General features: G+C 43.7%; 1 protein-coding gene across 1 annotated transcript; it reads right to left on the minus strand.

Moving 5' to 3' along the window:
* Positions 1-1,311: 1,311 nt before the first annotated feature.
* LOC120047265 (neuronal pentraxin-1) lies at positions 1,312-15,457 on the minus strand. Its single transcript, XM_038992792.1, has 4 exons — positions 14,771-15,457; positions 13,051-13,713; positions 2,527-2,706; positions 1,312-1,521 (listed from the first exon to the last, which is right to left on the minus strand). The coding sequence occupies exons 1-4, from the start codon at positions 15,455-15,457 to the stop codon at positions 1,312-1,314; spliced, it is 1,740 nt and encodes a 579-aa protein (XP_038848720.1).
* Between the last annotated feature and the right edge of the window lie 10,623 nt (positions 15,458-26,080).

The following is a 26,080-nucleotide window of genomic DNA, read 5'->3' on the forward strand; positions in this document are numbered from 1 at the left end:
ACATAAGTTGCATGGACTTTATTGTGTGCAATAAAAGTGTTTAACATTATTGTTTAAATGACTACCGCATCTCTGTTCCCGACACAAACAATCATCTGTAAGGTCCCTCACAGTTAAGCAGTGAATTTGGCTGTGACAGGAGAAAATTGAGGATGGATCAACAACATTGTAGTTACACCACAATGCAAATCTAATTGACAGTGAAAAGAAGGAAGCCTGTACAGAATACAGATATTCCAAACATTCCAAACTCTTTGGAACAAGGCACTAAAGTAATACTGCAAAAAATGTTGCAAAGCAATTAACTTGTTGTCCTGAATATAAAGTGTTATGTTTGGAGCAAATCCAATACAGAACATTACTGAGTACCACTCTCCATATTTTCAAGCACAGTGGTGGCTGCATCATGTTATGGGTATGCTTGTAATCGTTAAGGACTGGGGAGTTTTTCAGGATTAAAAATAAATGGAATAGATCTAAGCACAGGCAAAATCCTAGAGGAAAACTTGTTTCAGTCTGCTTTCCAACAGACACTGGGAGATTAATTCACATTTCAGCAGGACAATAACCTAAAACACAAGACCAAATCTACACTGGAGTTGCTTACCAAGCAGATGTGAATGTTCCTGAGTGGTCAAGTTATGGTTTTGACTTAACTCTACTTGAAAATCTATGGTAAGACCTGAAAATGGTTGTCTATGATCAACAACCAATTTGACAAAGCTTAAAGAATTGTAAAATATTGCGCAATCCAGGTCTGGAAAGCTCTTAGAGACTTACCCAGAAAGACTCATAGCTGTAATCACTACCAAAGTTGCTTCTACAAAGAATTAACTCAGGGGTGTAAATACTTGTGTAAATTATTATTTCTGTATATTATTTTCTATACATTTGCAAAAATTTCTAAAAACATGTTTTCACTTTGTCATTATGAGGTATTATGTGTAGATGGGTGAACATTTGTTATAATTTAATACATTTAGAATTCAGGCTGTAACACAACAAAATGTGGAATAAGTCAAGGGGTATGAATACTTTCTGAAGGCACTGTATATATAGTCCATTTCATTATCAAAACATTTTAATTCCATAATAGTCATAACACAGTCTCTGGGAATGGAGGTCTTCAGTCTTTCAGAATAAAAGGAAGGCATAGTTTTAGTCAGGTGGTAATATTAAGTGGAGTGGATCCTCTATCCCGTGTGATCTCATAGTCACTCTGGATCGTAAAAAAATCCTTCTTCGATAGGAGCACTTTTAAGTATGTGTGTGATATGGATCCATTGGTAATGTCATAATAGTTGGTTGCCCTTAGTGACAGGGGTCAAAGGGGTACTTGGTGACCCCTCCGTGGAGCTCCACCACGTTCTCGGACCAGGTGATCACGTCCCCGCTGAGGTGGCTGTTGCAGGAGGCCAGGCTGTAGATGTCATGGGCCGTGAGGACATTAGCCCACATCTGGAGGTCAGAGATGTCCCCCATAAACGCCTGCGTGGCGTCGAAACGACCTCCCAGAGTGTCCTGGAGGAGAGAGACAAGGTCATGTTAGGCTCATTCTAAAGTTAGGATTTGGACTTAAGAAAGGAGCCATAAATGCATTTAAACTAAATAATGGGGTTTGTTTGTGGCTAGCTTTGGATCACAGGATGCTGCTGAGGGAAGGACGGCTCATAATAATGTCCGGAACAGAGCTAATGGAATGGGATCGAATGAAAACCATGTGTTTGATGTATTTGATACCATTCCACCTATTCTGCTCCAGCCATTACCATGAGCCTGTCCTCCCCAACATCCTGTGCTTTGTATGTATGGTGTGTAGTAGTAGGTGGTAGTCTGCCTTCGTTATATGACAAAACCTATCTGCTGCTCTAAATGAGACATGGTCCGGGTTCAGAGGTCAGAGGATTACACAGTAATGACTCTGACCTTAACCACAACCACGACCACTGTTTCTGAGAGAAAGCCCATGCTAGTGAAGTGACTGCTTTTGTGGTTGGTTAAGGGCAAGCGCACAACAGTCCCTCTGCTTGGGCTGCGTTTACACTGGTAGCCCAATTCTGATCCTTTGCCCAATTATTGTAAATAGCTGAAAAGACCAATTAGTGGTAAAAAAAAAGATCAGAATTGGTGTGCCTGTGTAAATATAGCCTTAGAGTTCTAGACAGCTGTGGCATGATACATAAAGGGAGGCTATAGTAGGATAAGGGACTCAGTCAATAATAGGTGAATTTATGGGCTGAGGAGGGAAGGAAGGAAGGGAAAGGGGGATACCTAGTCAGTTGCACAACTGAATGCATTCAACTGAAATGTGGCTTCCGCATTTAACCCAACCCCTCTGAATCAGAGAAGCGCGGTGGGCTGCCTCAATCAACGTCCACTGCATAGGCGCCCGGGGAGCAGTTTGTTGTTGGGGGTTAATGAGTGAGGTCGCAGGGAAAATGGCTTAGTGTGCACTTTTCTTGTCTTGTGTAATGCAGAAGCTTTTTGTAGACACTCAACAACCAACTGAAAGAATTTGAAGATGACCTGTTCCTGTCCGAGGATGAAGACCCCTCCAGGTTTGATGGGATGCCATGCGGACAGGTTCTCCCCAGAGCCCCTCTTCACCCCGTCCTGGTACGCCTCCCACTCACCGTCCCTCGTCGACCACGTCACGCACACATGGTGCCACTTCCCATCGCTGATAGAAAGGGGCAGAGTCACTGCCTGGGGGGAAGGGAGGAGAGTAGGGATTGAGTACCACCAAGTTGACAGCACAAGGAGATAACTTGTGTGTTTCCTGTAGTAAACAGGTAAAGATTTGTACTACTTGATGACTTGATGTTGGTAGTAAATAAGTAGTTGAAACACTACAGCTTTACTACACAGGCTTGTCAATAGTAATCAAGTAGAGTTTTTACTACTTGATGTTGGTAGTACATAAGTGGTCAAAACACTACAGGCAGACAACACCGGCTTTTCGTGACCACAAAAGACAAGACAGGAAGTAGTTGGCTGTTAGCTAGCTACTGTTTTTGCAAATTCTGAATGTAATTCTCTTCCGTCCTTCGTCATCCTGTCTTTCATAGTTAGCCCTTATGCTGGCACCAGTTCCTTTAAGTTTTATGAATACTTTCATGTCGTTGTTCAGCTGTTTATATAACTTTTTAGGAAATGAAAAAGGATCAGGAGAAATTCAGTAGTGATCAGTAGTGACACTACACGCACAAATGGCAGTAGAAATTCAATAGGGATTGAGTAGGCATACAGCAGTAGGCTTTGTGTAGTAATTCAATAGGGATTGAGTAGGCATACAGCAGTAGGCTTTGTGTAGTAATTCAATAGGGATTGAGTAGGCATACAGCAGTAGGCTTTGTGTAGTAATTCAATAGGGATTGAGTAGGCATACAGCAGTAGGCTTTGTGTAGTAATTCAATAGTGAACATGTAGGAATTGTGTAGGTATGTGTAGGTTTAAAGTAGTAAATACCCAAAAGTTCAGAAGTTACACAGAAGTCATTAAGGGAGAATTATATAGTGATTTCAATAGGAAATATGCATTGTTCACCAGTGATGAAAGGTCCCAATTTGTCACTCATTTACTATTTAAATGACTACATAAATCACTACTGGTTTACTACACATCTCAATAGCAATCAAATAGTAAAATCAGTAGGGTTGTGTAGATCTTGTGTAGTATTGCTGAGTAGTAACTCCGTAGTATTTTTTCATGAGGGCTGAGACCAAGGTTGTGAATTACTGGGGGGGGTCTCTAAATTATGCAAATTAACTACTCTCCTGTTTGTTTAAAATGTAGTGGTAAATATGTTTTACAATGGTAAATATGTAAATAAATGCTTACAAATGAAACAAATACCCTCACCTCTCTGTCATGGTTTAAACCATTTATTTATATGTGGCAGCACTGTCACTCAGTAGTGCTGACTTTCGGCCTAAGGTGAGTTCCTTTATGCATAGATTTTTCTTTGTACTTCCTAATTTTCGCCATTTGTTTGCCATGTGTCCTTGATAAAAAATAGCCTTTATTCCAATCATTAGATTTATCCGTTGATTTATCATTGTTTGCGTTTGTCAGTCAGCTGTTTAGCTCATTCGTTGTTTTTCAGGTGCGCGTGGGTACTGGTGTTCTCTGTGACCGATGGTAAAAACAGATTCATGTTGGATATTCAACAGATATTTGCCTGTCGTTTTCCTTACGTCCACCAACAGCAGTTAGGGACCATCAACATAGTGACAAATCACATTTTTCAAATTTCAATAGCTCTTTAACCATTTCTCCTAAAACTTCAAAACGGGTTGTAGCTAACTCCATGGCATAGACACACATTGCACACACTTTTTTTTTGTCGGTTTACATCTCACACTATTTAAAATGATTTATTTAAATTTCTTTATTTTAACATCAAACAAGGTTTATAATGTACACTCAGTGGGCCTACACATTGCACACCCTTTTGTTTGTCCATTTGCATCTCATGAGATTTCTCGAGAATATTTTAAAGATTCAAATTTCAATAGCTTCTCTTAGTCTTATGACCTACAACCCTCAAACTACTTTCAGAATATCCACCGAATAGCCTTATATCTAGCACAACCTTTTGTTTGTCCATTTTCATCTCACACAATTTATACATTTTCTCACATACATTTTCAATGTTTTTCAATGTTTCTAATTTCAATAGCTCCTTGGTCATGTGACCTACAACCCTCAAACTACTTTCAGAACATTCAGTCACTAGCCTTATATATTGCACACCCGTTAGTTCATCCATTTTCATCTCAGGTGATTTTAAATGAATTGTTCTGTTTTTCATTGTTTCAAATGTCAATAGCTCTCTGGTCATGTGAGCTACAACCCTAAAACTGCTGTCAGAATATCCACTGAGTAGCCTTAAATGTAGCACTACCTTTCGTTTGTCCATTTTAATCTCACACAATTTTACATTAATTTGTAATGTTTTTCAATGTTTCTAATTTCAATAGCTCCTAGGTCATGTGACTTACTGGACTCAAACACGGTTCAGAATGTACACTCAGTGGGCCTACACATTGCACACCCTTTAGTTTGTCCATTTTCATCTCACTCGATTTTACATGAATTTATTTACATTTAAAATGTCAATAGCTCCTTGGTCATGTGACCTACTAGACTCAAGCAAGGTTCAGAATGTCTACTGACTACCCTTCTATATTGCACACTCTTTAGTTGGTCACTTTTCATCTCAGGTGATCTGACATGAATGTTTCAAACTTTCTAATTTCAATAGCTCCTTGGCCATGTGACCTACAACCCTCAAACTACTTTCAGAATATCCACTGAATAGCCTTATATGTAGCATAACCTTTCGTTTGTCCATTTTCATCTCACACGATTTTACATTAATTGCCTGTTCTGCTCCCCAGAAGGACAGTGTCACTCACACCTATTCACTTGGGCCTTCTCCCTGGGGCCTTCCTGAACTCCAGGCAGGCCCCCATTGACCTGGTGACCTCTGACTCGAGGCTTCTAGGCCTACACTCCCTGCCCGCCTGCCTGCCCTCTCCCTGGGTCTGAGAGTGTATAGCTTACTCCCTGGAACTACAGACCTCCAGGCCTCCACACCTACTCTCCCTACCCAGTCAACACCCCTCTCACTGGGCATCACCCATCACCGCGTCACGGCCGGGGCTCAGCCTTGCTCACCAGGCGAACTGGGACACCCACACTTAAGCACCCCTCCCCGGACACTAAGACGTCATATTCCCGCTGTCAGGAACCATGTGCACCTGGTAACCTGAAATAGGCTCTGTGCACCTGGTAACCCGAAACAGGCTCTATGCACCTGGTGACCCGCCCGCTTTTTTCCACTCAGAGACTAAGTCCCCACTCCAACCTCCATGGCCCCCAAGTCCGGCCGCCCATGCTCAAACTCTGAGTGCCCACCGCCTTGATGGAGGCCTCCTCGTGCACCTGGTGACCCTTTGACTTCCACAGCGAGTCCCAACCTGACTCACAGTCCCACCAGAGGACGAGCCTGGCCGGATGGGCGACCACCACCTAGCCCCCTACCTATCCAGAGCCCCATGTCAATGTCTTACGCCTTCTACCTGCCTGCCTGGGCTCTCTCACACTCTGTGTCTGGCCTCTGGTCCCTGGCCCTTCTGTGTGCACCTGGTAACCTGTAAGTAAAGAAGGGGTATGGTGGAGGAAAATGTTTTCCGTCCCCAACAAAAGCTTGGATCGAGGGCCGACTTTCAATAGATTGCAGCGAGTGAGCTGCTCTACTACGTACGAAACCCTGACCCAGAATCAGGTCGTCTACAAGTGATTTAGCACCAGGTTTCCCACAAAATGCTGTGCGCATCAGGAGAGGGGTGGCAACTCATCCGGCCGCACTCCAACCCCGTCACGAACGGCTCTACTCACCTGCCAAAAGAGGCAGGCTATCCTGGGCCATCCGAAGATCTGTGGTGCTACGGTATCGTTACGTTTAGGGGGGATTCTGATTTAGACTCCGCTTTGAATTTAGTGAGCGTGGGTGAGACCTCCCCATCTACAATGTGGGGTGTCCCGCACTCAGGAAAGCCTGAGGCCTGGTAGTGTCAGCTAATGGTAAGGCACATGCCATCTCCACATGCTCTCCTCCCACATAGAATGTGTAGAGTTCTGCACCCAGGCAGACCTGAGACCTGGCAGTGTCCATAACCGCTAAGCACATTCCATCTCCATTTAGTGTTCCACTGTTAGCGGGTCCAGCCGAAGCCAGCTTTCGATTCAAACCTTTGCGGTTTACAGTTAGCTAAGTATACGGGGGACGTGTGTTTAAATGTTTCACCATAGCCGCTCTGTGATCAGACTGATGCGAGTAGTACACTTTCATCAGCCTTCTCCCAGGACTTAACTCCCCCCTCCCAGCCAAAGCCAGGGATGCGTTCGAGATGTCATTCTCTGATTGGCTTCCTGTCAGGGTCAGAATTTGTTTACAAGAGCCCCGCAGCAAATCATTGAGTTTGGTGGAGCCGCCCTCACATTATCATGCTTGACCGAAAGCCCCATATTCCAGGACCGACTGCCGCCTTCCGTTAACGATCAACAGCCGTCACCATCTGCAGGACTCTCTTTGTGTACGGACTAGTACCGAGGTAACTCCCGTTTGGCTTGCATCATTAGCGACACCTGAAAACAGGTGACATACAGGGAGGGATTGGAAGAGCCCTGCTAGAAGGCTACCTCGTTATCTCCCTTACTAAGGCTAAGGACTCTTTCAGAGAGTCATTGTTACTCCCGCCGTTTACTCATGCTTCATTGAATTTCTTCACTGTGACATTCAGAGCACTAGGCAGAAATCACATCACGTCAACAGCCACCTCGGGCCTTCGAAATGCTTTGTTTTAATTAAACAGTCGGATTCCCCTGGTCCGCACCAGTTCTAAGTCAGCTGCTAGGCGCCAGCCGATGCAACCCGCCGGAGACCCAGCGTGAATAGGGCCGGCGAGCGACGTAGCTGGGGAGATCCGCGAGAAGGGCCCAGGACGCGTCCAGAGTCGCTGCCACCAACTGCCGAACCCAGTCCCCCACAGGTCTGCCTTTGGCCTGCTGACAGACACCACCCGACGAAGCCCCGCACACAGCCCTTTGCGAGACCACGCACGAGAAACCGCGAGATGGGCCGCATAACGAACTTCCAACGGTGGCGAGAGGAGGGCGACGGAGCGACTGCTCCCCCAGCCGCAGCTTGAACCCAACTTCGCACCCCAGCCCGACCGACCCAGCCCTTAGAGCCAATCCTTATCCCGAAGTTACGGATCTGACTTGCCGACTTCCCTTACCTACATTGTTTTAACATGCCAGACGCTGTTCACCTTGAAGACCTGCGGATATGGGTACGGCCCGGCGTGAGATTTACACCCTCTCCCCCGGATTTTCAAGGGCCAGCGAGAGCTCACAGGACGCCGCCGGAACCGCAACACTTTCCAGGGCTTGGGCCCATCTCTTGGGTCGATCCCATTCCCATTCCCATTCCAGGGCGTCTTGCCCTTCACAAAGAAAAGAGAACTCTCCCCGGGGCTCCCGCCAGCTTCTCCGGGATCGGTCACGTTACCGCACTGGACGCCTCGCGGCGCCCATCTCCGCCAGTCTGTGGACATTCTGAAAGTAGTTTGAGGTCAGTAGGTAACAAATTAGAAAGTTTGAAAAATGTATGCAAAATCTTGTGAGACGAAAATGACAAACTAAAGGGTGTGCAATGTGTAGGCTCACCGAGTGTACATTCTGAACCTTGTTTGAGGTCAGTAGGTCACATGACCAAGGAGCTATTGAAATTAGAAAGTTTGAGACATTTATGTAAAATCGAGCGAGAGGAAAATGGATAAACTAAAGGGTGTGCAATGTGTAGGGCCACTGAATGTAGATTCTGAAAAAAGTTTGTACTTTGTTTATGCTCCCTAACTAATTCAACTAGGAATACAAAATGCTGTTCACATCTCCACGTTTATGAGCTTTGGAAAGCGAATTAATATCCAAATCGTGAAAATAAGACTTGTGCGCAATTTTTCCAACATAATGATACTTATTTGGAGTTTGTGGCTCAAGTGGTTTGAAAGCTATTGAGGTTTGGAAGCACGAATATCCGTTGAATATCCGACTTGAAACTGTCTTTACCTCGGTTTCTCTGTGCCATCCGTGGCCAAAAGTAGTAGACCATTTATTTCGCTTTATTATTTTCTATCAATATTTGTTTTCTTTCCTGGATCAGCTGATGATGGTAGACAATATCACTAGACAACTAGTCTCCAGCTAGACACCAATGTGCATCCAATCCGTCCAACAAGTAGGCTATACGTTAATGACAGTAGGCCTACAAGGTGACTCTTTGGTTAGAAGAGGATAAATGATTAACGTTCAATGTTCTAATTCAATTGTTAAATGCTTAATAATGATAAATAACACTGTCATCATTTTCATCAATGTAAGGACAGAAAGGAAGTATTTTATGTCACACGATCTGTGAAGACTCCAAGCATTAACTCATTAACTATTGACTAACTCATGAACAAGGGTGGAAAACATGTTTTGATTTATTTAACTCATGTATTATATTGGATGTAGGCTACCTGTTCTGTGTGTGTTCGTGTGTGTAAAATTGCCTCTGCTGAGAGGGTCGGCTACCAGAAGTGATGTAAGCCTACTGGAAGGAAAACGCAACTGAATGTATAGGGAGCATTACTTTTTTTTTTGTGACCGGCAATAAATTAAAAAAACACTACATAATTGTCTACCGGTAGATCTATTTGAAGTTCATGGTAATAGGCTTACACATTGTCGCCTAGTCTGGTAAGTTGACCGTGTGTTAGAATGACCAGACCATCCTGTTTATCAGGTGTCCAGACTTGTCAGGCTACAAAAAAGGTCAATTTGTCAGCAAGAAGCATCAATTAATGTAGGCCTAATCAATGGCAATGGCTGAATTTCATTAGGCGCACTTCTTGGTGTTTTGTAACACATGTCCATTTCCATTCATCAAATGGCGCAAGTATACAGTTGACACATTAAAATGTGTTTTTCAACAACTCCACATATTTCTTGTTAACAAACTATAGTTTTGGCATGTCAGTTAGGACATCTACTTTGTGTACAGATATGTTTTCTAACAATTGTTTACAGACAGATTATTTCACTTATATTTCACTGTATCACAATTCCAGTGGGTCAGAAGTTTACATACACTAAGTTGACTGTGCCTTTAAACAGCTTGGGAAATTCCAGAAAATGATGTCATGGCTTTAGAAGCTTCTGATAGGCTAATTGAGATCATTTGAGTAAATTGGAGGTGTACCTGCCTACCTTCAAACGCAGTGCCTCTATGCTTGACATCATGGGAAAATCAAAAGAAATCAGCCAAGAACTCAGAAAGAAAATTGCAGACCTCCACAAGTCTGGTTCATCCTTGGGACCAATTTCCAAACACCTGAAGGTTCCACGTTCATCTGTACAAACAATAGTACACAAGTATAAACACCATGGGACCGCGCAGCCGTCATACCGCTCAGGAAGGAGACGCGTTCTGTCTCCTGGAGATGAACGTACTTTGGTGCGAAAAGTGCAAATCAATCCCAGAACAACAGCAAAGGACCTTGTGAAGATGCTGGAGGAAACAGGTACAAAAATATCTATATCAACAGTAAAACAAGTCCTATATCGACATAACCTGAAAGGCCGCTCAGCAAGGAAGAAGCCACTGCTCCAAAACCGCCATAAAAAAGCCAGACTACGGTTTGCAACTGCACATGGGGACAAAGATCGTAATTTTTGGAGAAATGTCCTCTGGTCTGATGAAACAAAAATATAACTGTTTGGCCATAATGACCATCGTTATGTTTGGAGGAAAAAGCGGGAGGCTTGCAAGCCAAAGAACACCATCCCAACTGTGAAGCACAGGGGTGGCAGCATCATGTTGTGGGGGTGCTTTGATGCAGGAGGGTGTGGTGCACTTCACAAAGTAGATGGCATCATGAGGATGGAAAATTATGTGGATATATTGACGCAACATCTCAAGACATCAGTCAGGAAGTTAAAGCTTGGTCGCAAATGGGTCTTCCAAATGGACAATGACCCCAAGCATACTTCCAAAGTTGTGGCAAAATGGCTTCAGGGCAACAAAGTGAAGGTATTGGAGTGGCGATCACAAAGCCCTAACCTCAATCCTATAGAAAATTTGTGGGCAGAACTGAAAAAGCGTGTTTGAGCAAGGAGGCCTACAAACCTGACTCAGTTACATCAGCTCTGTCAGGAGGAATGGGCCAAAATTCACCCAACTTATTGTGGGAAGCTTGTGGAAGGCTACCCGAAACGTTTAACCCAAGTTAAACAATTTAAGGGCAATGCTACCAAATAGTAATTGAGTGTATGTAAACTTCTGACTGGGAATGTGATGAAAGAAATAAAAGCTGAAAGAAATAATTCTCTACTATTATTCTGACATTTCACATTCTTAAAATAAAGTGGTGATCCTAACTGACCTAAGACAGGGAATTTTTACTAGGATTAAATGTCAGGAATTGTGAAAAACCGAGTTTAAATGCATTTGGCTAAGGTGTATGGAAACTTCTGACTTCAACTGTACATGCAGTTTGGATGCTGGAATTATTTTGGAGTGGATGAACACGCATAGGTAGCCTACATTTAGAAGTGATTTGTTTGACAATCAGATGAAAATATCATGACTGGTTGTGTTAATGTCACATTAAAAGGTAATACATTTTTTACAGTTTAAATTATGTCTATTATTAGTCCCATAAAAAATAAAAATCTAAATTGATAGAGACCCACGAAAGTCATGGTGTAATTCACACTCTGGCTGAGACTCTCTCCACCTGCTGTCTAAGTAAGCTGCTCTCTGACGTCATCGTCACGCCATTAAGACGGATCACTGGTGTCAGAAAGTCCATTCGGTTAACCTTCGGAGTTACAATGCTCTTCAGTGTAGCCTAGTTATTATATACTGAGCATCTGAGCTACTGAGTCCAACAGGCCTTCTGGGCTAATCCTTTGGCTACAGAGACATGGCTTACATGGCTTTTATTCTCACAGCTGAAGTGTTAAAGCCAAGAGCGTTATATAGCATGCACTCTGGCCATGTCCGAATACCCATTCTAGCATACTATACTGAACAAAAATATAAACACAACATGCAACAATTTTAATTATTTTACTGATTTACAGTTCATGTAAGGAAATCAATCAATTGAAATGAATTCATTAGGCCCTAATCTATGGATTTCACAACTGGGAATACAGATATGCATCTGTTGGTCACAGATACCTTTAAAAAAAAAGTAGGGGTGTGGATTAGAAAACCAGTCAGTATCTGGTGTGACCACCATTTGCATCATCCAGTGCGACACATCTCCTTCGCATAGAGTTGATCAGACAGTTGATTGTGGCCTTGTGGAATGTTGTCCCACTCCTCTTCAATGGCTGTGCGAAGTTGCTGAATATTGGCAGGAATTGGAACACGCAGTCGTAAACGTCGATGCAGAGCATCCCAAACATGCTCAATGGGTGACATGTCTGTTGAGTATGCAGGCCATGGAAGAACTGGGACATTTTCAGCTACCAGGAATTGTATACAGATCCTTGGCGGCGGATGAATGGCACGACAATGGGCCTCAGGATCTCGTCATGGTATCTCTGTGCATTCAAATTGCCATTAATAAAATGCAATTGTGTTTGTTGTCTGTAGCTTCTGCCTGCCCATACCATGACCCCACCACCACCATGGGGCACTCTGTTCACAACGTTGACATCAGAAAACCGCTCGCCCACACGATGCCATACATGAGGTCTGTGGTTGTGAGGCCGGTTGGAGGTACTGCCAAATTCTTTAAAACAATGTTGGAGGCGGCTTATGGTAGAGAAATGAACATTCAATTATCTGGCAACAGCTCAGGTGGACTATCCTGCAGTCAGCATGCCAATTGCATGCTCCCTCTAAACTTGAGACATCTGTGGCATTGTGTTGTGTGACAAAACTGCACATTTTAGAGTGGCCTTTTATTGTCCCTAGCACAAGGCGCACCTGTGTAATGATCATGCTGTTTAATCAGCTTCTTGTTAAGCTACACCTGTCAGGTGGATGGATGATCTTGGCAAAGGAAAAATTCTCACTAACAGGGATGTAAACAAATTTCTGCACAAAAGTTGAGAGAAATAAGCTTTTTGTGAGTATGGAAAATGTATGGGTATCTTTTATTTCAGCTCATGAAACATGGGACCAACACTTTATACGTTGCGTTTATATTTTTGTTCAGTGTAAATAGTATGCAGAAAAAAATACAGTTTTATAAATAGACTGACATTTCAAAAATAGACTCCCACAATTCGTTAATTTTGGTACAGCACGTCAATTTCTCTGATTATCAGCTGTTGTCAAACACGTTGGAAAAGATGAAAAGACGAGTGAATTCCACTAGACCAAAGCCGAAATGAGTATGCAGTTTAGGTCTGTAATACACTAGTATGGGTATTCAGACATGGCCACTCTCTACTCAACCCTCTCTCTCCCTGTCTCACCTTGTCATCCACCAGCAGCTCCATGGGGTTGTTGCCCCACTCGATCAGCACCAGTTCGTTGGCCTGTCCTGGTACAGAGTAGGAGAAGGGGGTCCCCAGCCCGGGGCCTGCACCCCCCTTTATCCACAGACACAGGGTGAGGGCAAAGATCTCGTGGAGGAGGGTCGTCTTCACCTTCCCGTACATGTAGTTGGTTCTCATTGGGAAGCCGATCTGGAAGGCATCAGGGGTCTTGGTCTTCTTCCTGCTGTTGGTACCTGTATGGTGCAGGTTATTCAGTAGAGAGTCCAGTTTGTTGTTGGAGTGCAGGCCAGCCTTGGGCCCTGGTATGCGAAAACCCGTTCTCTGCAGGTAACCATGGCTATCTGCCTCGTTGTCGTGTTGCCCATCATCATGGTGATCATCGGGGTGGTCGTCATGGTGACTGTCGTCGTGATGCCCGTCATTGTCATGGTGATTGTCATGGTGACTGTCATCGTGATGCCCGTCATCGTCGTGGTCTTCATGGTGCCCGTCATCGTGGTGATCGCTGTCGTCATGGTGATTGGGGCTGCTGCTGAGGGCAGCAGCGGTGTGGTGCATCTGCTGCTCCAGAGCACTGATCTTCCTCTGGAGGAGCTCCTTCAGAGAGCTGGAGTAGGTGGTGGAGGTGTTCCGTGACTGCTGGGGAGGGAGACACAAACACTACCCTTATTTACTGTTGACTACAGTACGTACATTCTTTTTTTATTATGGTTGAGATTGAGAAACAGATTGAGAGATAAGTGAGAAAAGTATTGCTATTTGACAGTTTCTACATCGTTGACTTGTGGTCTCTCTGTGGGACCGTGACGATAGACAGATGGCACGGGCAGCAGAGGGTACAGATCTGAGATCAGTGTCAATTATCATGATCTCCACTTACAGCCTGATAATCAGGCCACAAACCTGGACGACAAAGCCTGGATTACGAGAGAAAGCAAGAGAGAGAGAACAGGTAGGAATGATGTGCCCTGCCCAGCTCCATCCAGCTACACTAATTTTACCCATCTACCAAGCTAACCTAACTCTCTCTACCAATCTTAAACTTGCCCAGCTAGCTCTGCCCTGCTCATCTCAAACCCACCCACCCAACCATACCAAACCCTACCAAGCGTACTCAAGCAGAATCCATTTAAACCGTCAGTGCTCAATAACCTTGTCTAGTGTGACCATTTGGACTTTGACAGGGTGATCATCCAACCCCACTGTTCTGCTCCAGACAGTCAGACAGGGCTGGCAGTGTAGCAGAGGAAAGGGACAATGGTGATCCTTGATTGTTTTTACAAATCAAGGATTTTGATGCCAGAAAACAAGATGTAGAACTCTGTCTGCCTGTGGCAGATGGTGTCTCGCATGGCAGGGTGGTACTTTCATGTGATTAACTGATTAACAGATGTAATTATCCCGAGCTCTTATTCAGCTTGATTTGTTTATTTGACCAAAAAGTCCAATGGCATGTGCATCACCTGACCTGAGACAAGACAAGGAAGTGACACGTGAAAACACATTACACCCCACTTCTTATAATATAGTAATCTGCCATTTAGCAGACGCTTTTATCCAAAACAATTTAAAGTAATCCCTTAATCCTGATTTTAGTCTCTGTCTCTTATCCCTCTGTCATTCTTTTATCTCTTTCCTCATGACCCCATCCTATCTCTATGATCTATTTTCTGTACTAAACGGAACTCTCTCTCACCTGCAGGTTATCCATTCTCTCTTTAAGGGCCTGCAGCATCCTGCCCAGTTCCTCCGGCGATTTTGATGATATCATATCCTCTGGTGTTGAGTGTTTATCCTTCCCCCTGTTGTTATGCCCACTGTCCAACCGGTGCCCCCCATTCCCAGGGTAGTGTTCGGCTGCATCCAAGGCATGGTTGTTGTTTCCATGGTGACCCTGCTGGTTGCCATGGTGACCGTTGTCAGCGTAAGGCAGATGGCTGACAGCCCCTCCGTGATGAGATGGAGGTTCATGGTGGTCGTTGTGAGCCCCGATGCCCGGCCCAGAGCCCTCACACAGGGTGAGCTTGGCGGTCAGCTCCCTGATGGTCTCTCTCATATCCAGGATGGTCTCTTTCTGCTGCACCAGGCTCTCTCTCAGGTGTAAAATAGTGGTTTTAGCCTCCTCTGTCATTCCCCACCAGCCATTATTGTTCGGGGGCCCTACAGGAGGCGCGTGGTGCCCTGCCCCGCTAGGCCCCATGACTGGCCCCCCAGAGGGGAAGCAGGCAGGGTCGGTATCGGCAGGGACGGGAATGCAGATGAACCGCGGGTGGCCTCCATAGTCAGGCCCTGGCATGGCAGAGGTAGGGGAGATGAAGAGGAGGATGGTGGAGAGGATGAGTGTTTGTAACGGCGAGGGTTTAGAGATGCACTTGTGTCCCATTTTCAGCACTCTTTGAGTATGGTTTGAGGTTGAAGAAATAGACTCCATTTTAAAATGTCTGATGTGAGTAAGTTTATCTCTTTTGAATTAAAAGCAGCATGTCCCAGAAAAGCTATATTCCAATAGCTCTGTGGTCTGATACCTCTGAAAGTGTCTTATTTTATGGTGTGGGAGAACCAGGGCTGTTGTGGAAAGCACCTGCAAGAAAAGTATGAGGTTTAGAATGCAGCTGAGTAACTTTTGGTCTAGGACAGCACACAAAGTAGCAGGGACCGGTAGTTCCCCTTCTATTGCTGTGGATGCTGTTTGGAAGACTACAAGGCTGCAGTTGTAGATGTGGAAGCCAGTACTGTACTCTAGGCAGGGCCGTGCACAGATCTTTGGTGGTCTCAAAGTGAGAAAAAGGGGGCCCCCCTCCAAAATGACCGTCATTCCATTTATATTTTTCTACTGCTCCTGTAGCCAACTTCTCCATGATTTGTTTTAACATAGGCTTTACTTTTCTACCAAAACACACTCACTCATCATACATTGTAGACTAAGCCAGCTCAAAGATGAAAGGAAGTTAGTTAATTATCTTGCTAGAACCACTACCGCGGTCTATATAGTATCTGATAATCGCTGATGTAGACTAGATGGATCAGCTAGTTAGCTAGACTATGCTGTCTTATTTTAAATTTGTTCTGCTAACAAACAGTCAAACTGCAGTCTTCCCTGTCCCTGACCGTGAGGCAACACATGCTACTAATCTACTACTGGCGGTACTCATTGTAAACCGATAGGCAATTCGTTGCATTTGAAGTTACAAGAGAGAGAATAGACTAAATCAAATAAAAAGTCATTGTTTTTTTGTTTTTTTACACGCACGTGCCTGACTGTAGTGCAGTATTCCATCTGCAGGGTTGATGCATTAATTGGCTTTTGAGAGATTAATCAAGGGATTGGCCTGGAATAAAACAAAATCACAGAGTACCGATAGCATGCACACCAGATCATTATAACAAAAACACCAAAAAATAAGTAAATCAGTAAGAAATAAAGTGAGCATCTAAGCCTTCACATTATTAAGAATAGAGTATGTTCTGAAATTATAATGTCGTTTTTACTGGCTGCTTAAGAAATCTCTTGATGATCACTCACACCTTGTCATGCATGTTCAAGCGTCTGCTGCTCTTACTTCTATGACCAGCCCGATCGACAGTTTTCTATTGAGGCGTTACGGTCTACCATAGCAATCAGACACTCCTAATCACATCTAATCACCATTGGATGTATTTTTAATGTACCGTAAATAAAGATGTGTGGGCAGGTGGGGTGACAGCTAAAACCGTGATGGCCACCTGTCGCTCCCAATCCAGACATTGTTTGACCCTGTTCAACTGCAGAGTTCAACTGACAGTCATTCATATGGCCATAAAGAGAGAGAGAGATAATATCTAATATAATATAAGCTTGAAGATGAGTTTGTGACTTGAATCAGCTGTGTAGTTGTAACGGATGTGAAATGGCTAGCTAGTTAGCGGTGGTGCGCGCTAATAGCGTTTCAATCGGTTACGTCACTCGCTTTGAGACCTTGAGTTGAAGTAGTGGTTCGCCTTGCTCTGCAAGGGCCGCGGCTTTTGTGGAGCGATGGGTAATAATGCTTCGTGGGTGACCGTTGTTGATGTGTGCAGAGGGTCCCTGGTTCGCGCCCGAGGTCGGGGTGAGGGGACGTACTAAAGTTATACTGTAACATTGATGCTGTTGACCCGGATCACTGGTTGCTGCGGAAAAGGAGGAGGTCGAAAGGGGGGTGAGTGTAACGGATGTGAAATGGCTAGCTAGTTAGCGGTGGTGCGCGCTAATAGCGTTTCAATTGGTTACGTCACTCGCTTTGAGACCTTGAGTTGAAGTAGTGGTTCCCCTTGCCCTGCAAGGGCCGCGGCTTTTGTGGAGCGATGGGTAACGATGCTTCGTGGGTGTCAGTTGTTGATGTGTGCAGAGGGTCCCTGGTTCGCTCCCGGGTCGGGGCGAGGGGACGCCATAAAGTTATACTGTTACATAGTGCTAGGGCAAAAAACAAAACATGTACCCAGGGGCGGCCCCAGGACCGAGTTTGGGAAACACTGGCTTAGAGGAGAGCCAGATTGTCGAGCCACACAACCCTGTTTCACCCAATCTCAATTCTTTGGCCTTTTTAGCCCTACCTTTATTATCTTTCACAGATCTTCCAATTAACCTAATTACAAATACTTATTAGGCTGACAGAGTCGAGAGACAAGAACATTTTCCTCTGCTGTGTGTGTGTGTGTGTGTGTGTGTGTGTGTGTGTGTGTGTGTGTGTGTGTGTGTGTGTGTGTGTGTGTGTGTGTGTGTGTGTGTGTGTGTGTGTGTGTGTGTGTGTGTGTGTGTGTGTGTGTGTATGTGTGTGTGTGTGTGTATGTGGGAGGGGGAGCTTAACTTTATAGTAGGCCTACGGGCACCATATGGTTAAAGTGTGCATTGAAGTCAGTGATTACTGATACATTTAAAGCTGACTGGCACATTTAACACTAATTAGAAAAGGGCTGACCAACAAAAACCTAATATCTGCTCATATGGTGGCTATGTTTGCAATTAAGTAGAGTTTACCAAAGCCAGAAGGAGACCACCGAAGCAAGACAATATAATTTTCAGGGTTGGGTTGTCAATTCCAATCTAATTGAGGATTTATACAAATTTGAATTCCAGTCATCTCCTAGATTGAAGAACAATTGACCCCAATCCTGGCCTCTACACAGCACAACCAGAGTATATCTGATAAATGGGTAAAAGTAATATCAATTGAGTTGAATTTCACTAGACAGGTTTACAAAGTTTGTAGATGACCCCTCGGTCAGTCAGAATGTAATGACAGAGACCCATAGAAACGCTTGTAGTAATGGATAGAAAGCATCACCTTGGAGAGAAATACACCTGTATCTAACATCAAACTGAACTTGAAATAATCTAATTCATTTTGGAATGAAAGTCAATAAATCCAACCTGAATGGTCATAATCTACACATTGTTGAACAGAAAGAAAGTGTCCTTACCTGAGAACCTGTGTGTCCTGCTCCTGTTCCGTTGGTCAGTTAGTTAATCCACCTCACCACATACACTGATCAGATTGTGAGATTTACTCTAGGGGAGTGTGTTAACACATCTCTCTCTCTCTCGGCTCACCCCAACCTTTCCACAGTCTCTTTCTCTGTAGGCTATACTACATGCTGCAGGGTTGGGATCAATTCCATTTAGATTCTGTCAATTCTGGAAAGTTCATACCAGGAATTGAAAAGGCAATTTAATTTAATTAGTCAATATGGATTTTCAATTGAGAAATTGAATTACGATTAATTTAGTGAACTTTTGTAGTTGAAATGAAAATAACCCCAACAACACTGGTGTTGATAATACATTGCATTATGCTCAGAAGACACCTGCTGCATTTTTCATTTCCCGCTGTCAACTTTACAGATTGTCAATCCTTGAAATTGACCATGTACTCATCCACAAACACTAACACATACACACACACTCTACTATCTTCACTGCCACACGGGGTGGTTCACCTACATCTTAACATGATAATTGGCCTGATTAATCTGCCTGTATACTCCAGGCAGTCTGACTGGCAGCCTATAGCCTATAGCCCAGCCCTGTCCAGCACAGAGCCTTCAGACCAACAGATGGCTGCTCATATTCAGGTCAATTAGAGGAACACGCTCAGCACACACAAACAAGACTCAGGCAAAGGCCAGATATACACTCAAACCAAATAAAATCCAGTGGTGTAAAGTACTTAAGTAAAAATACTTTAAAGTACTACTTACAGTACCAGTCAAAAGTTTGGACAAGGGTTTTTCTTCATTTTACTATTTTCTAAACTGTAGAATAATAGTGAAGACATAAAAACTATGAAATAACAGATATGGAATCATGTAGTAACCAAAAAAGGGTTAACAAATCAAAATGTATTTTAGATTTGAGATTCTTCAAAGTAGCCACCGTTTGCCCTAATGACAGCTTTGCACACTCTTGGCATTCTCTCAACCAGATTCACCTGGAATGCTTTTCCAACAGTCTTGAAGGAGTTCCCACATATGCTGAGCACTTGTTGGCTGCTTTTCCTTCACTCTGCGGTCCAACTCATACCAAACCATCTCAATTGGGTTGAGGTCAGGTGATTGTGGAGGCTAGGTCATCTGATGCAGTACTTCATCACTTAACCAGCATGGCTACCACAGCATTCTGCAGCGATACGCCATCCCATCTGGTTTGGGCTTAGTGGTACTATAATTTGTTTTTCAACAGGACAGTGACCCAACACACCTCCAGGCTGTGTAGGGCTATTTGACAAAGGAGAGTTATGGAGTGCTGCATCAGATGACCTGGCCTCAGCATATGTGGGAACTCCTTCAAGACTGTTAGAAAAGCATTCCAGGTGAAGCTTGTTGAGAGAATGCCAAGAGTGTGCAAAGCTGTCATCAAGGCAAAGGGTGGCTATTTGAAGAAAAATATTTGATTATGATTTATTTAACACTTTTGGGGTTACTACATGATTCCATATGTGTTATTTCATAGTTTGATGTCTTCACTGTTTTTCTACAATGTATAAAATAGTCAGAACAAAGAAAAACCCTTTAATGAGTAGGTGTTCTAAAACTTTTGACCGGTAGTGTATAAAAAAATATATATATATTAGAGCAGGTTTTCATCAAGGATCTCTCTGTACTTTGCTCCGTTAATCTTTCCCTCGATCCGGACTAGTCTCCCAGTCCCTTCCGCTGAAAAACATCCCCACAGCATGATTCTGACACCACCATGCTTCACCGTAGGGATGGTGCCATGTTTCCTCCAGACGTGACGCTTGGCATTCAGGCCAAAGAGTTCAATCTTGGTTTCATCAGACCAGAGAATCTTGTTTTTCATGGTCTGAGAGTTCTTTAGGTGCCTTTTGGCAAACTCCAAGCGGACTGTCATGTGCCTTTTACTGAGGAGTAGCTTCCGTCTGGCCACTCTACCATAAAGGCCTGATTGGTGGAGTGCTGCAGAGATGGTTGTCCTTCTGGAAGGTTCTCCCATCTCCACAGAGGAACTCTGGAGCTCTGTCAGAGTGACCATCAGGTTCTTGGTCACCTCCCTGACCAAGGCCCTTCTCACTCAATTGCTTAGTTTGACCGGGCGGCCAGCTCTAGGAAGAGTCTTGGTGGATCCAAACTTCTTCCATTTTAAGAATGATGGAGGCCACTGTGTTCTTGGGGATCTTCAATGCTGCAGACATTTTTTGGTACCCTTCCCCAGATCTGTGCCTCGATACAATCCTGTCTCGGAGCTCTACGGACAATTCCTTTAACCTCATGGCTTGGTTTTTGCTCTGACATGCACTGTCAACTGTGAGCCCTTATATAGACAGGTGTGTGCCTTTCCAAATCATGTCCAATCAATTAAATTTACCATAGATGGACTCCAATTAAGTTGTAGAAACATCTCAAGGATGATCAATGGAAACAGGATGCACCTGAGCTCAATTTCGAGTTTCCTAGTAAAGGATCTGAATACTTATGTAAATAAGGAATTTCGGGGTTTTTTTCTTTTCGCTATGGGTATTGTGTGTAGATTGATGAGGGAAAAAATGTATTCATATGTTTTAGAATAAGGCTGTAATGTAACAAAATGTGGAAAATGTCAAGGGTTCTGAATACTTTCCAAATGCACTGTAGTTAAATACGACTGTCTATACACTCAACTAGCTGGCCATGTTTAACTCTTGGTCTTCAACTAATCTCTTGTGGACAGACTAAACACAAACTGTGCATCTGACCAAATTACGCAAGATTTTAGCTCTGTGTTAACCGAGATTAGTCTTCAACAAGTAAACATTTATTAGAGTTCTAACTGATGATGATGTTGACGTCCTGACTGCCACGACTGTTGTCATTCACTGGAATACATAATGGAGTAGAATTGAACTATAATGATAATTAATCATAGAATTGGAGAGGTGCTTTAATCAAACTGAGTTCACATTTCACATTTCCAAGAGAGACCAAGGTTGAATTGTATCTAATAATTACAGAGTTTATTCCACATGAAAGTAGAATTCTGTAGATGCCTTACTATATAAGATGCCATCTGGTCAGGCCAGCTGGCGTTGAGACACCGTGCCAGCACTCACACTTAATCATATCCCATTTGATCAGATTAGGCAGATTGAAGCAGAATCCCTCTCTGAGAGGTGGTGAACAACCTGGTTAGCTTTTATTATCCTCCAACACATGGTACACTCAGGGTGACTGTTCAGGAAATACCTCACACTCTGCACTGTCACAGACAGACAAAGACATACACATTGCACTGTTACACAGACACACACGACATTGCACTGTAACAGGCACACACGACACTGCACTGTCACAGAGGACTGTAACCGAAAAAGAGAGAGACACACCTATAAGCACATGACATCAATTCTGCCATAGAACATCATGAGAATTCTGGAACACCATGACAATTCTGCCATAGAACATCATGAGAATTCTGGAACGCCATGACAATTCTGCCATAGAACATCATGAGAATTCTGGAACACCATGACAATTCTGCCATAAAATATCCCTGGTGGAATTTTGTCATAGAACTTCGTACATATAACCCAATGAGTCAATCCCAGTGTGAAGCGATAAGTCACTGTGATCTCCTTACATAATGAGAGATGAATGCCTGGTTACATACTTACAGATACTCAACGTCAACAAAACAAAGGAGATGATTGTGGACTGCAGGAAACAGCAGAGGGAGCACCCCCATATCCACATCGACGGGACAGTAGTGGAGAAGGTGGAAAGTTTTAAGTTTCTCGGCGTACACATCACGGACAAACTGAAATGGTCCACCCACACAGATAGCGTGGTGAAGAAGGCGCAAGAGCGCCTCTTCAACCTCAGGAGGCTGAAGTAATTTGGCTTGTCACCAAAAACACTCACAAACTTTTACAGATGCACAATCGAGAGCATCCTGTCAGGCTGTATCACCGCCTGGAACGGCAACTGCTTCGCCCACAACCATAAGGCTCACCAGAGGGTAGTGAGGTCTGCACAACGCATCACCGGGGGCAAACTACCTGCCCTCCAGGACACGTACACCACCCGATGTCACAGGAAGGCCAAAAAGATCATCAAGGACAACAACCACCCAAGCCACTGCCTGTTCACCCCGCTATCATTCAGAAGGCGAGGTCAGTACAGGTGCATCAAAGCTGGGACCGAGAGACTGAAAAACAGCTTCTATCGCAAGGCCATCAGACTGTTAAACAGCCATCACTAACTTTGAGTGGCTGCTGCCAACATACTGACTCAAATCTCTAGCCACTTTAATAATTAAAAATTGGATGTAATAAATGTATCACTAGTCACTTTAAACAATGCCACTTTATATAATGTGTACATACCCTACATTACTCATCTCATATGTATATACTGTACTCTATACCATCTACTGCATCTTGCCTATGCCGTTCGGCCATCGCTCATCCATATATTTATATGTACTTATTCTTATTCATTCCTTTACACTTGTGTGTAAAAGGTAGTTGTTGTGAAATTGTTAGATTACTTGTTAGATATTACTGCATGGTCGGAACCCAGAAGCACAAGCATTTCGCTACACTCGCATTAACATCTGCTAACCATGTGTATGTGACCAATAAAATTTGATTTGATTTGATTTGAGACAGTAGGTGACATTGACCTGTAAGTCAAATTCACAATCTGAGGCCTGTGTGGTATTTATAGTGTCTGAGGTGCTACATTTGGCCCTGTGTTTGTTTTGGTCTTCTTTACCCTCCACCTTATAATAACAGACTGTTAGATCATGTCCTTCGATACAACTCTCACCCCGGGTCAGGCATACTGGTGATTGTGTGATATAATGAGTATTTAGTATTTTTTATACCTGCTAAAGCAGCAGCTACTCTTCCTGGGGTCCACACAAAACATGAAACATGACATAATACAGAACATTAATAGACAAGAACAGCTCAAGGACAGAAGTACCACTGCTAAAACTGCTTCTCTAAGCCAGCCCTGGTATCCTGATCTCACAGCACCAGTGTTCTGTAAACACCAGAGAGAATCTCACAACATCAGGAAGTTAGAGGATACGATAACAGCAACCATTGCTGTCCTTGGTCCATGTGCCTTCAGCAGTCTGATGCCAATATTATCAACAAATAGGAACGTTGAGTCTAACATTTTAGTCGAAGATACTCAACAGCACCGACAGACACTGGCAGAATCATGTGTTTACCATCCGTGTCCTTGGTCCTTCTGTCTGACGTCAACACTATGCATGATCATGTGATGCCTAGCTGCTGTTGAATGTAAACACAACATACAGTAAGAAACCCAGAATGGAAATGCAATAATCATGTGGAGTCCCCCCCTGCTTTGGTTTGAACATTGACCCCCCCCCTCTAAATGTGGCTTTATAATAATTGACTGTTTGATCCAAGATACCTGAGATTGGCCTTAGGTGCACATTTGACACACTGGGACATTGTCCAGGAAAACAGCTCTAGGTGACCCACATCTAGCGTCACACACGGTAGACTTCCTTCAAGTTCCAAGAGAGAAGTCAGCGTCAGTAGAACGTGACACTGATGCAGCGGATGTGTGCGATCAGGATGTGACTGAGAGAGGGACAGAGGGAGACATAATAATTCCGAGCTAGTAAGAGCTAGATAGAGAGAGAGACATACTCAGACCCACAAAGAATTCAAAAACAAATCCAATTTTGATAAACTCCCATATCTATTGGGTGAAATACCACAGTGTGCCATCACAGCAGCGAGATTTGTGACCTGTTGCCACAAGAAAAGGGCAACCAATGAAGAACAAACACCATTGTAAATACAACCCATATTTATGTTTATTTATTTTCCCTTTTGTACTTAAACTATTTGCACATCTTTACAACACTGTACTGTATATAGCCATAATATGACATTTGAAATGTCTCTATTCCTTTGGAACCTTGGTGAGTGTAATATTTACTGTTCGTTTTATATTGTTTATTTCACTTTTGTTTATGATCTATTTCACTTGCTTTGGCAATGTAAACATATGTTTCCCATGCCAAGAAAGCCCTTTGAACTGAATTGAATAAGAAACAGACAGAGAAAGAAAGACTGTGAGAGACCTCGAGAGAAAGAGAGATCTAGATGAGTTATTCTGGTGTTTATTAGGCCAGTAGTGCTGCCGTTTGTCAATATGTTGTGCGTCAATCAGTCTTAAAGTAGGCCTGAGGAAGTGAACAGAGACAAACCGCTTTACAGCTCAGATACAAGGTGCCAGGGCACCGGCTCACGAGACCAGACAATCAACCACCTATACTAGCAGGCCAACACCTCCATAGAGCTAGACCTAATGACACAGAACCACAAACCCAGTTTCACATCTATTCCCACTGTAGTTACCAAATGGACCAATTCATGAGCAGCTTCTGTTCTGCTTGTTGCACTGCACTGATTATCGTCACACAACTGCCATCTGTTGGTCAGTGGTAGCTACTACAACCCAATTAAACTGACCCAAAGCTATATGTTTAACCCTAACCCTAGCCTCAACCACAACCCTAACACTCCTAACACTAACCCTAATCCTAACCCATTTTGGCATAACCATAACCCTAATCTTGGCATAATGATTCACCTTTTTTACCATGGATTTCACTCAAGGAATTACCTCCTGAGGGCAGCACAAGGAAATGGGATCCCTCCCCTAGCCTTGCATAACCCTAACTCTAACCATAATCTTGGCATAACTCTAACACTAACCTTTGCTTTAGACTGATCTTCAACCCTGGCTCAACCCCTTGACATACCAAATAGATGAATCACCTGAAAAGTATTGAATGTTTTTGTAAAAAGAAAAAAAAAAATGATAACGTTTTAGCCAAATATGTTTTACTCCTATTGATTTATCACTCTCACCCAAAAACATGTTTAAAGTAATAGGCTATAGGCAACATATTTAATATTATGTGATTAATAAACCAAAGGGCTACTGCCCACTTAAGAGAATGAATGGAGGGAATGTGAGAAGGGGGTGGCGGATGTAGGCCAATGATACGTGATTGCGGGGTCTGCCATCCTTGCTTTAAAAAGTTTCAAGTCATTATTCTCTCTACCGCTATTCAGCCCGGGTCCCGTTTACTCATTGTTATTCTGCCCGAGTGAGTGAGTGAAGGAGAGGGAGAAAGAGAGGGATAGTGAGCGAGAGAGTGAACGAGAGTGAGGACATTGTGAGAGAAAGGGAGAGTGATAAAGAGAGACAGAGTGGTAAAGAGAGACAGAGAACGGAAGAGAACTGAGGCTTCTAACCGTAGGGAGTTTGATGCAGCGGTCAGGGGGTTAATTCGCGGTGAATTTTCTGTCGGGGTGTGCGCGTGAAGGCATGTTGCTAATCGGCTCAACAGTGAGTAGAGGTACAGAACAGCACCAAAAGTCTGACGCCGATTTGTGTGAGTAAAAATTAAAAAAGGGAGAGAGAGAGAGCGAAGGCGGGGGGAGATTGAGATTTAGTGCGCTGCTGGGTGAACAACCCCCCACTAACGAAGGGGAAAGCA

Source organism: Salvelinus namaycush, chromosome 5 (genome assembly GCF_016432855.1).
Source record: "Salvelinus namaycush isolate Seneca chromosome 5, SaNama_1.0, whole genome shotgun sequence".
Lineage (NCBI taxonomy): Eukaryota > Metazoa > Chordata > Actinopteri > Salmoniformes > Salmonidae > Salvelinus > Salvelinus namaycush.